This window comes from Nylanderia fulva, unplaced genomic scaffold, assembly GCF_048542155.1.
Source record: "Nylanderia fulva isolate GAGA-0341 unplaced genomic scaffold, ASM4854215v1 Scaffold8, whole genome shotgun sequence".
Lineage (NCBI taxonomy): Eukaryota > Metazoa > Arthropoda > Insecta > Hymenoptera > Formicidae > Nylanderia > Nylanderia fulva.
In genome coordinates this window covers 1,245,160-1,258,427 of record NW_028190916.1, presented here as the reverse complement: position 1 = coordinate 1,258,427, position 13,268 = coordinate 1,245,160, and the positions used below count along the sequence as shown (strand labels likewise).

The 13,268-nt window shown below is 30.1% G+C and overlaps 1 protein-coding gene across 6 annotated transcripts in view; it reads left to right on the top strand.

The window, feature by feature from the left end:
- Nucleotides 1-10,729, top strand: part of LOC114931831 (trace amine-associated receptor 9) — a 70,715-nt gene extending 59,986 nt beyond the window's left edge. For 5 of the 6 annotated variants that reach the window (XM_085489321.1, XM_085489319.1, XM_085489318.1 and 2 more), the window contains exons 9-12: nucleotides 238-492; nucleotides 3,436-3,535; nucleotides 4,896-5,045; nucleotides 5,689-10,729. In XM_085489321.1, coding sequence (XP_085345447.1) covers nucleotides 238-492; nucleotides 3,436-3,535; nucleotides 4,896-5,044 — 504 coding nt within the window. In that variant the 3' untranslated portion in view covers nucleotide 5,045; nucleotides 5,689-10,729. The remainder of the gene's footprint in view (nucleotides 1-237; nucleotides 493-3,435; nucleotides 3,536-4,895; nucleotides 5,046-5,688) is intronic. The other variant, XM_085489323.1, reaches the window with a different exon arrangement.
- Nucleotides 10,730-13,268: the final 2,539 nt, after the last annotated feature.

Here is a 13,268-nt window from a genome sequence, read left to right as displayed (position 1 = left end):
GTAAACAGGATCTCAAAGATATCTAAAGAACGTCTCGGAATCTGGCAACACATTTTAGATGCTTCTTTGCTTTTGCTATAGCCATTTGTATTCTCTGAGTATTCAATTACAAATACAAGAACCGTGGCTTGCTTATTTTCTCTTTTACCGTAAGCGGGTTTATCGAGAGGAAAGCTGTATCTAGACTTTCATCTAAACGAAGTAAACGTTACGAAGGAGACGTCTTACATATTTCAGCTTGTCGCCCACGAGAGACGATTGTCGACTTCGGCCTCGCGAACAATGGCTGCAATGAGTTTAGGTTTTATCGTCATGGTCACACCGTGGACAATTCAGGAAGTCGTTGTAGCCTGCACCGGAAGCAAGCCGCCGCCGTTTCTCGACTTCTTGGCCACGTGGCTGGCTCTCTCCAATAGCTTTTGGAATCCTTTCCTCTACTGGCTGCTCAACAATCATTTCCGCCGAATTTCGCGGGAGCTTCTTTACACAAAGGTAAGCATAAACGCTTACACATTTTAAATCAGTTATTATTTGTATGGCACTATCGTATATTTATTTTGATGATCAAAAATGCATTTAAATGAACAAGTATCTCGATTAGAAAATGAGTTAATATAATTATTATTATTTTTTTTAGGCAAAGTTTTAAATTTAATTGTGAGTTTTGAAATAATCAAAGCTTATTTTCTAATCTACAAAAAAAAATATGTTTTATACTTTTAATTTAATGCATTTCAAACTATTTCGATTCTATTTGGTTCCTACTTTTTTGTGCTTGTCCCAAAAAATCAGCTTGTCTGGTTTTTGCGAATTACAGTTTTGCTGGACCATTATAGTTCCAACGAACACTCTTTTACACATGTGAACGTTCGCGTAAATCTCGTTACCAGCAGGCGCTTGTTTTTAAACATCCATTAAAGCCCAGTCCGCTGCACTTGGTAAATGAGAAACAATTTTTTTCTTCCCGTTTTGATGCAACAAAAGATCAATCTTTTGTTTTTAAGTAACTCACGAATTAAAACAATTTAAACTTTTTTCATACAACAAAATATATCTAGTTATCTCCGTCGAGGAGCATTAATAAAAGCTATATATCATGAAAAATTTCATGTAGAATTTTCCCTTTTATATTTTATATTTTATATTTTATTTTAAAAAGTATTTTATAATTCAAGTAAATTCGAATATATATCAATGTGCAATAGAAAAGAAATTTTCAAACAAAGCGATATTCTACGTTGTGCAAAAAAACACGCTGTGCAGGAAATTTATACGATTAGAAAAGCTCGACAGATTCGCAAGGCGGACGCGGTATTTCCTTTTGTTTACCATTTCCTTTTTTTTCGTTTGTTTTATCTTTTCGTTACAGCACGGTTTCTCTCTCTTTCTCATTCGATTTTACGCTCTACTCCCTTTATTTCGTAAAATCAATCGTGCGTTGTTACGGAATCAGTAAATTTCTCGGAGAGGATGGCGATTTCTCGTCGCCGGCAAACGAATGAAGACGAACGACTTAACATGATTCCTCTTCTCGCCCTACCGGAAAACACAGTGGAAAGCGACGGTACCTGTCGAGGAAACAAGATTTATCCCGCGCAAAACCCGTTACGCAACGCCCGATGTTTTCCGCGACGATCGCGACGGATCCAAGAACGCACGGTCTCTCGGCTATTCCTTATTCTCCGCTGAATTCCCTTTTCGGATTCAGCAGGAATGAGGAGAAAAGGCCGCACGTCGCGTAACTCGGTCCGGCCACATAGATCTTGGCGCTTCGACTTTACAGGCCATGAATTCCGAAAAGCTCGTCGGCGCGCAGTAAATCTTTAATCGTAGCGTGAAGTGCATCGCGGCATCCTCTCTCCTATGTCCGCACTTCGCCGGATGCGAAGCTACATGCGAGCAAAGTGAACGCGTACAGAGCTTTTGGTATTCCTTTACAACTGACTCGCACCGCCATTCGATTGATAGCCGATAAACGAGTTCGACTCTGCACGAGATAAACGCTGCCACTGCTGGTGCATCACGTGGCCCGCTGTTTTTGTGAAAAATGGAAACCGATTTGCCGGATTATATTGGAATTACGCAATTGCAACGTGGAAATTAAACTTATATTTTCATCATTTATTTTTCGCGTGTTATATTTTTTTGAATGCAGCACATTATGTTACAAACAAGCTTAAAATGTTTAGAAAATTATTAAAAATAATATCCCGCGTCTCGAAATTTTCGAGTTAAGAAAAATGAAATTTAAAATTCGAAGAATCTATCGTTATAATAACGAAAATGTACAGATAATAAAGAATATATTATAAGATAAATTATAGATTATGTGTGAAGAACTCAAAGTTCGATATTTTTTACACATGTACTAAATTTTATGATAGCAGATGGTAATTTTATGTGTTAACGTTTTGGTAAAGCGATAGATCAACTGGCTTATGGGAATCAGTTTGCATAAATACGAATACATTAACAGGGGTACCCTGGGGATCATATGCCGGATATTGCGCTTGAATCTTGGTTTTTAGTGGCTTAGATATTGTCCATGAAATTTATATAAGGCGATTTCACGCGAGAACGTACTTTGAAACGAATTGCAAATGTCATGAAATTTTTTATGCTGTATTTGAAATATTGGAATAAAAAATCGTATTTGATAAATAAATAAATGATATAAATACCTATAAATATGCGTTAATCGATAAACGCCAATCAGACATAATAAAATGTCAAAACGTCAAATGTTTACCAACGATTATTATAAATTTTATTGTTATCTGTAAAAACATTTTTGTATGTAGAAATTATAATACAAGCAAAATTTACGAAAAAAATGTTATATTCCGTAATATAAATTTATAGTAAAACATAATTAAATGTTTAATAGAAAAAATAATAAAATGTTTAATAGAACTTTTATAATAGTGTTTTAATGTTTGACAATCATAAGCTAAATGATTGATGTATTTATTTCAATGGTACAGCATATTCTTTACTTCACCATATCTGTCTCAACTATATGTATATTTGACAAATTATATTCCTTGAGGACCGACGCTGCATTACAAGTATTCTGTTTCGGAGTGCTGTTTCATCACATGGCACACAAAGTTTACGAAACCACAGCGATATACATCGCTCACAATTAAAACTACTTTACATTTATATAGTAAGCGAGTGTATGAATATAATGGGGTAATGTATTCGATTACCAGGAAGGCTGCGAGATAATGTCGTGATTATTTATTACCTCGTTCTCACGGGAAATAATCTTGACTTCATCGGACAGGTAATCAATAAAGTTTATAAAATGTTATCCTCTTTGAAAGCAATTGATTTATTGTTTGTAAACTGACAAGCATTTTTCCATCATCGATGCAACGTGATTGTTATGATTGATACTTGGATAATTTTAATTTTCTTTTTAATATGCAGATTCTGTGCAGATCTAAGCCGTTAGGAACGAAGCAACATTGCTGTGCGACCAGCACCGGTGGCTTGGATGTTTGCAGCATCGCCGGTGTCGACCTATCAGGTATGCTAAACGGATGTCATATCGCATTAAAAGCGAAGTCAGTCAATCGGGAACATTTCTCCACGTTAAATTTCGCATATATTGATATGCAGAACGAGCTCAATAGAATCAGTATTTGAACAGCAGATATATTGAGTTCAGAGACGCTTTACGCAGCAAAAATTTTAAAATAAATTTACGTTTTATTCCTACACATACATAGTATATGATTATTTTTCAGCAAAAAAATGCAATCTAAAATCTTAAAAAGAAATATACCCTCAATCTTATATGAATTTCTATCTTTGTGTTAATTATATAACAAAATTCAATCCGCGTTTGCTTTTATATTGATTTGACACCGACAGCGATGGGATTAACGTAATCAGTGTTTTGCACTAATTAAACCAAGGGAAATCAGCCTTTTGACGGCATTCATTATCAACATTAACTGCATTCTCGCGCTCTATGTGACATCCATAAACGGAAATTTAATGCGATCACTAGTAATAATCAATGTCATCACACACCCACACGGAAATTTAATGCGAGCTATATCGTAATCATGCTTGAAAGAGCATATATCGGACTTACGATTACTGCTATTGATATTACGCAATGTTTTTTACATTTCCATATTTGCATACTGCAAAACATAAATTATAAGTTGGTTTTTGGCATCGTTTAATTTTTATCGCTACAATTAGATAAAGTTTCTGAATATTCTCTTATATATGTATATACATATATACAAATATTCATATATTAATAAATATAGAAACATGTAGGCATATTTTTGATTCTAAAATTGAAAATAGACTAGCTAAAAGATTAGGGAGCGCCAGAATTTTATAATAAAAAAAACGTATTATATATTAAGATTTTAGAATAAGAATAAAGAAAAAGGTTTTTCTTTAGTTTAATTTAATTAAATCGAGATTTAATTAAATCTTTATCCCTACTGCATTTCATATTTTATATATCGCAACATAGATTTTCAATCTTCAGCTGCGCAAAGAGAGAGAAAGAGAATAGTATATTATGTAAACTGTTTACATGAAGAAAGACAATGATATTTTCAATAAAATTTTATACTGGAATTTTTTTGTAGAATATCTCAAAAATATTTACAAAATAGCACTGAGGATTATTTTACGATATTTAATTATCGGCCGATCAAAACAAAATACACAAAGACCAAACATAAAAGCAAATATTACTTCATAGCTGCATACTTGAATCAAATCTACTGTTAAGTATAAATGAAATATAATATATAAACCACAATATGAATAGAATTTTGCTTTGTGCAAAAATAATTAATGTTTATACGTATGATCGTTAATGTAACTTAATACGAAAAACGACGTTTTTTCCACAGACCGTGGATTTTTCTTTTCAGGTTTGGAGCGTTGCTCAATGGAACGATGCTCAATGGCGCGTTGTTCCACGTTATCATTAGCGAATACGCCGCCACCGCTCCCTTGGGAGACCGGACACATGGCACATGACGATGCAGCATCCACGTGAGGTGTGTCGCATAAATATATGTTTTTGCTATATTATTCATTATTGCTTCTATCCACGTTATTCTATATTATATGAGATCCGTCCCCATTGTATTAAAATTTAATAATAGACTCTTTGATCAATTTTCAAGTATTTTTAATGAAAATATGTGCATATGCATGAATAATTCTTGAGCTGTAAGTAAAATTTTAAAAAGCATTTGCGAAAAAATAAAATTTGCAAAAATAAAAAAAAAGAGTAAATCTATTTTACTTTTTAATTCTTTAGGTACATTTTGCCGGAGTTTCAAGTAAATTTTTTCGGAGTATTAATTATAAAATGTTATTTACTATTAAATATAAAAAATATTACAACACAGATGAATATCTTTTAAAAATATTTTAAAAGACTTATTATAAAAATTATTATATTATATAAAAGGAAGAAAATGTTTTTAATTTTTCTGCTATTATTTATTTTTATGGTTTTATTGTTAGGTATCATAGCGTGTTTTTCTGCTAATCACTTTTATCTTAATTATAATTTTAATTATTAATCTTTAATAAAAAATTTATTTTTTCCGATATTTCCGAGTGAAATTATTTTCCTTATCGCTGCTCACGTCTAGTTAATTGTTGTGATTAATGATCTATGACACTTTTCAGGCAAAGATGCCGCCACGCAGACGGAGGATTACGGATCTCCGGACGACGCCAGTTAGTACAGCGTGGCGGCAAGCCGGCGGTACCCGACTCTGCTTCAACAGTTCCGGGCACAATATCCATCGTCTGTATACCTACATCCAAGGGGCGATGCTGCACCCTCGCTGGCACGAGGGAGAATTTCGTACGTCGCGACGATCGGACCGGGCCAGTATCATCGACACGGTCAACGGCATCATTTCGAGCACGCGCGCTTCAGGAGCCTGCCAGATCTTGTTCGGGATTTAGAATCGCGGTGAAACACTAATTGCAAATCACATTATCGTATCAGGGTACTACTGCACCGTTGTCGCGGTCGCATAAGAAGGCTTGATCACTCCGCGCTCTCATCAGCCTGTTATAATTACGAAATCCACGCTTCCGAGACACGAGTATATATGTGAAGCCATGTGTCGACACACACAGCGATTAGTTTTCGTTGTGCCAAGATCGGTTACGGGAATAAATTATGGCACCGACGGGGATACTAATCGTACTGCTCTCGACGATGTACATGGAGATGTTTAATCACGGCGTAGCACTCTGCGAGTGTTAACGTCATTCCGCGCCCGCATTTACCTCGTTCTCTACAATTCATTATTAACGCATGAACGTTCATAGCACAAACGGTGTGCTCAAGCGTATAATTAATTTTCTTTCTAACGATTAACTTTTTTTCTACGAATTTTCAAAATATACAAAAGGGTTATTTGAAGGTACAGATCCTAAATCTACAGTATTCCTTTCAGCAGTTTTTCATCAATTTAGAACTGAATCTGTTTCTGAAAGAAATTTTATTCTATTTAAACGTCTTACGACGTAACAGGGCTTGCGATACAGTCACGAACTATAAATGACGTAAAATGTCGAATAGATAAAATAAAATTCATGAAAAAGAAAGATATATTTTAACGTATAATTGTTTGCTCAAGAGCTCATTGGCATACGACGCCGATGCATAATTCCTTATCATAAACATTGTTTTTATATATACTTCACGAAAAGAGTCCGACAAAGAGATGCATGAAAGAAGTGCAAATATCCGAAATCACCCTTTTAATATCGCGGAATTTTATACAATAAACGAACAAGTGGAATAGGACGCGCGATAATGACAATGTTCCTGCATTTCCAAAAATACACTTCATTCAATAATCTTACGCTTCTGTAGAAAATTTTGCATTGCTAAGAAATTATCTACAATGTTTCCTAAGAAGTTTGTTCCAATGATAATATTGTAAGACAAATTAATTACATTATTTTTGTTTAGCATAATGCAGATGAAACAATATAGAAGCAGGCTGTAAATTTAATTACAAATCTGAATTAATTATGACATGGCTTTCTCTACGCAATTGCATGGAAATAACCAACATCTGAACTTTTGTTGAAATTATTGAAAAATATATGAAAAATATTAAGTTGATGCAAAATATTTGTAAAATATTTGCAAAAAAGTTGTCTCATTTTTTCCAACTTTTGTATTGAATAAAATAAAAATTCGAAGCTTGTTGAAAAGGAAATTATTGAAAAATTTCTTTTTTTATAAGAAAATGTATTAAAGCGAGCATGTTAAAGCAAGACAACAATTTGTGAATCTTGATTTTGTAATTATTTTGTTTTCAACTTTGACAGATGTGACAATTCTTTTGTACCAGCATAATATAATTGTAATATTAAGAACTTTTTAAGTATGAAATATAATAGAAGACTAGTATAAAGCCGCACTGAACATTATCGAAGAAATCATTGGATATCAATATCCAAGAAACGGCAAACGTATCTCTGCTTTAAAAGAGAAATACGGAATCATACTTTGTACATGTTTTAGCATTATGCAGAATATAAGCTTCTTGAAGAAAAATTACTTTCTACTGACACTCAGGCTGTTTGTCCAAAGAAAGAAAGCGTCAAAACGATCAGAAGTAGAACTTCTAATGAGGTCAATTGACGCCGCCACATATACATAATTCTTATGAAATTATAAAATTCGCGCGTGTAACTTCTCTCTTTTTAGATTTTAATATGTATAAAAAAATAATTGTTTTTTTTTAATTAATAATTAGAAATGTTACGCACATCTTTGATCCAAGGCGATTTATATGGTAGGTATAGAGATACTTTATTATTGAAATTCTCTATTTAAAACTATAGATTAGTTTTTTTAAAATTTTTTGTTTTTCTCTTATTTTTTATTCGTCACTTTAATTAAGTAGTGTGCCTCCATATCTCAGGAATACGTATGACATTTGCTTAAATAGGCTTATTTTATGTTTTATGATGTTATCTTTTCTTTTAAATATTGTAAATATTATGTACAATTTTAATTTTTGTTATATATATTGAAATATTCTCTAATAATGCAAGTCTAACAAGACTTTAAAAAGACTAACAAATTTCTTACGTAATTTTGACTTGTATCAAATATTTTTACTCATGTACATCACTAGCCATAATAAATAGTAATTAAATTTTTCATAAATTTATTAATCAAAAAGACATGCGATACATTTCTTGATGAAATAAAAATAGATACTGTTGCTAAGCATCCGCATGCTTGCATATCTCTAAAATAATAAGATCCGTCTATTTTATTCGTTTAAATTAATATGCAGCTGACGGATCATTATTTATTTCAAACTGTTGATAAGTAACAAGTACTATGCCTCAGACGGCAACACGGACTCTTTGAAGTATTCTTCGAGAATTTTATTCCTTCGTTCAAAATTTCCTTAAGAGGTTGCTTATTAAAACATTTTATGTACATATATGAGAAAAAGTAATCCGAAATATCTAACTGACACACATACACGAGCAATTGAACCAGGAAGTGCAAGCGATAATATACTTTTTGAATGTGTTAGAGAGACTCATATTACCTTATAAATAATATAATTAATATAATTAATATAGCAAATTCCAAAAAATAAATAGTCTTGTAAAAAAAAATATTCATCTAATTGTGAGTTCTTAAAATTGCAATATGTATGTTGTGTGTGTATATACATATATACATCTTTCTTCTTTCGTTTAATCTGATCAAATAATAATTTCATACATGAAGCAAAGTTATTATTATTATTATTTGTCTTTAAAAAAATTAAAAATTGGCAATGCATACATAAAAATTTATTGCATGCAAAAAATATATTAATTAATTATGAAATGCATAAAAATTCAAATATTTAAATTTTTAATAAAAAATGCGAATAAAACATAGAATTTTCTACAAGAATCTTTCGATATAAATACTTCTGCGCTTCCATTCGACTCGCGCATCTCATCCATACATCACGCTGCACGTTTCACGCAAGACTGATGCCGAATAGTCTCGCACGAAAGGTGCAGTGGTGTGCAGCATGGAACGTATTGAGACGAGCGAGTCTAATAAGCGCAGTTATTTTGATCAATTCTTGTATAAAATTCTATTTTTTTGCTCGCATTTTCTGATAAAGTTTTAAATATTTAATTTTTATGCATTGCATAATTAATATATTTTTATACATGCATTGCAATTTTTAATATTTTATATTATTTATATTAAAGAATAATATAATATAACTTTGCTTTGCGTGTGTAATTATATTCGATTAGATTAAACAAAATGAGAAATATATATACATATCGTAATTTTTAAAACTCACAGGAAATAATAGCTCGGGAATACTCAAGTTTATTCCAAATTCTTCCACGATCTTTTAACAGTACAGAAAATAATATTTGTTGACTCACGTTTTCATAACTCTCTTATTATGCTTATTTTGCATTATATACGCAAGACGCTAATGCAGGAAATTCGAATATTATATGTCGAATTAATCAAGTAAAATTAATTGTATCACGGTAAACTATATCTTCCATAAAACTTTACAAGCTGTATTCTTAAAAAAAAAAAAATTTTTTATTTGCATTTGAGAATTCGCTGTTTGTTTGTGAACTTTTTAATGCGTCAAGAACAGATCTCTCTCTAACGCAATTGTACATATACATATATTTATATATATTTTTAAGATGTAACGTATTAATCAACAATCACACAAATTGTTTAGTAATGTCGAGAATCATCACTGAAATCTCTCAACGTGATAAAATACAAGTTTAGCAATAGCGTTATAAGACGATATAAAAAAATTAGGAAGAGATATTACGTCTTTCTTCTAATTGTAAGCATAGCAAGCCGGTGTAAAGGCTCGATCTAAAGGACAGTAAAAATAAAACACTGCCTGTAAATGATTTACCATCGATACGAGACAATTTATTGTCTACGATGATGCCACGATTCACGTTACTTTGTATCAAATCGAATGCGAGTAGTATTTGTATTCAATAATTCTATAATTCGATATATAGCGCAATTATGCGTACACGCATTTAGATAGAATTTTAGAATAAGATTATTAGTTAAAGGCAAAACAATGACTAGTTAGATATTATTGAATAATCATGAGACTTTTAATAATCACACCACCGAACGAATGCCTTAATCGGGAATCTTTTATAAATCGGCAGCATAGACTGAAAGGGAGAAGCAAATATTGTACATACTCTGCAAAAGATGACTAGTGTCAGCCGATTTAATTTGGCTATTTCTTGCAGAGTAAATAGGAATTGAGCGTTATAATTTATTTAAGTATAATACAATAGTTGCGCGTTTTGTATTCGTATTTAAATTATCATTAGACCGATAACTATTGCTATTGTAATCATTGCAAAATAAAGTCTCAATTCTTTTTAAAGATGAGTTAAATTTTGTCCTGTAAATAATTTATTGGAAAAATATTGAAAAAATAAGAACAAAAATATTATTCTATATAATAAATCTTAATTATCAACTTAGCAATAATAATAATTATTTAAAAAGGTTTCACAGAACATTATAATAAATTTTTCAGCATGTAAAAAAGCAGACGTGCAGGAACACATGAGTAAAATATGTACATGAATGTAAATCGCACACAAAGCGAGACTAATCATACGTATATTTGCAATAAAAATCTATATCTTATCTGCTTGTATTGTTTTTTATAATAATAAAAAAAATTGTTAACAGAGTAAGTCGAGTGAAAATTGATCGCTGGAAGGTCAATAATTTTAAACTTACGTCGAAAAAGAAAAATATTTATAAAAAAATTATAATTACTTGATTAATAAATTATTTACTACATCGGAACTTCTCGATCATCGAATAAATATTACAATAGCGTTATATAGTAAAAAAATACAACTGTTGCGTTGCACAAATAAGAAGAAATCCTTCTGTTATTTATGAATTTAACAAAGTTTTCCTTGGCATTTATATTAAAATTTTTGATATGGCAATCCTATTTTACATTATTTCAAATGATTGTAAATAACTGTAACGCTAAATAATCTGTATATATCTATAATATATGACATATGTTTGTCAATAAATAATTAATTCCTACAATAAAAATATTATTTGCAACGTATTCTTGCCCGAATTGTTATAATCAAATAGAATGATTTAAATATAAATAAATATCACACATATATACTATATATCAAATATATTTGTTAGTAATACGACATGTTTTCTGCGAAATTTGAAACGTGTTACATGTATAATATTTGTTGAATATTATTAAAGTTTGAAGCATTTATAAAATGAAAATTTCAAATTTGTTGTTAAACAGACCTGCGAAAATGGCTATATGTATTTAAATGTATATGATGATTTAAATATATAATGATAATGACTGCGTTTATAACACAATAATGTTATAATTCAAAATTTTCATAAAAAAACTACATTATACCAAAAATAAAAATTATTGCATTGTTTAAGATATGTATATCTTGTGATAGAAAAATCAGATTTTAATAATTAAAATTCGAAAGAACTCTTCACAGTCTGATATTCTTGCTTATACATGCATATATAAAATTAAAAATTTTTTATACTTTTACATTTTATATTAAAAATGTAAATACTGTAGCTTTTTTAAATATCTCTTATAAAAAAGATATAATATAACGTGAAAATAAACGTGTAATTAATTTCGCAAAATTATATACAATATATAGCAAATAATGAAATTAAAAAATTATAACAAATTTTCTTATCATATGATTGCCCGATGCCTTTTCGGACTTTACTTTCCTCTCTTATTCATTCCTAGCTTTTTTTACATATTCTTTGTCTTACATGACACACTTACTCGCGAAAACGTGATAAAATATCAATTGTTTTAAATTTTATTATATGTAATTTCCATATATTTATATTTTACAGTTTACAACTCTGCTGCTATACGTATCGTATCGGTGAGTCTTATCAATTTTAATTTTAATTTTAATTTAACGCGTGATTGCAAGAACGCGCAATATATACGAATCGAACAATCGAGGTAAAGAAAAGTTATGATATACAATATTATAACCGTTCATTAATAATTGAAAACTATATGTACGTAATTGGAAATAATATTGCGCATAAATACATTTTATAATATGTAAAATATTTTGTTGGCAATGAGAAATACATTTTATATTGTCGGTTATTCGGTCTTCGTCATGAGACGTAAATAATGTTGTTATTTACAATATGAGAACATGTACGAAGTATATGATGTAAATCTATAAAAATCCATGCACTGTCTCAGATTGTGAATGGGCTTAAAATAAACTAGAGTAGAGAGTTTTATATTACATTATATTTCTTATATACCTCTTTAGTGGCGATTGCAATAAAATACAGATTGCTTAATGTAGCCGAGGTAGTGAGCACTGTTTATTGTGCTACAATGCAAAGAAGTGGTTTAAATACTCGGTGATTTAGTACATTGTGCAGTAGGTCACCAATCAAAATACATTTTAAAGTATACTCATCATCTTATATGCTATTTATATACGCATTTTTTAATACAACGAATAGAACCTAATATTAAAAATTATTTTTCATGAATCCTTTTTTGCAACAACATTAATATTATTACGAAACAATTTTCATATCTCAACTATAAGCTCATTTTCGTAAAATCCAGTATATACAGTGGAATGTTATTTTAAATTTTGACGAATCCAAATATATTTTCAGAATTATTAATGTTTTTTAAAATCAAGAATTGATATTTAAAATGAAGAAAAATATTATCTTACTCCTACGATAATATAATCCACAAAAAAGAATTAAATGCATTGATTTGGTGACAAAATCTGCGTAAGGAACAACTAAAGCTAAAACTTAATTATATTGATTATTATTTTTCATTATTAAACTGAAATATGCCTATAAATTGGTATACATATCTGGTATCGTTATATCAGAGTGTCTGTAAAAATAATCTCACTTCTTGAACATATTCTTATTGTTAGAGCTTATTTTAATATGTATTTAAATCTTAGTTAACTATTGAATTTTTTTATTAAAAAAATTTCGCTAATATTAATAATTTTTATTTCCTCTCTCTTTAATGGCACAATTTAATCAAATATAAAATAAAATTATTAGTTATGTTACATTACATTCATATTTCATAAGTTCTTCTTTATTGAAATTGTAATGAAATATTCTATAACATTTC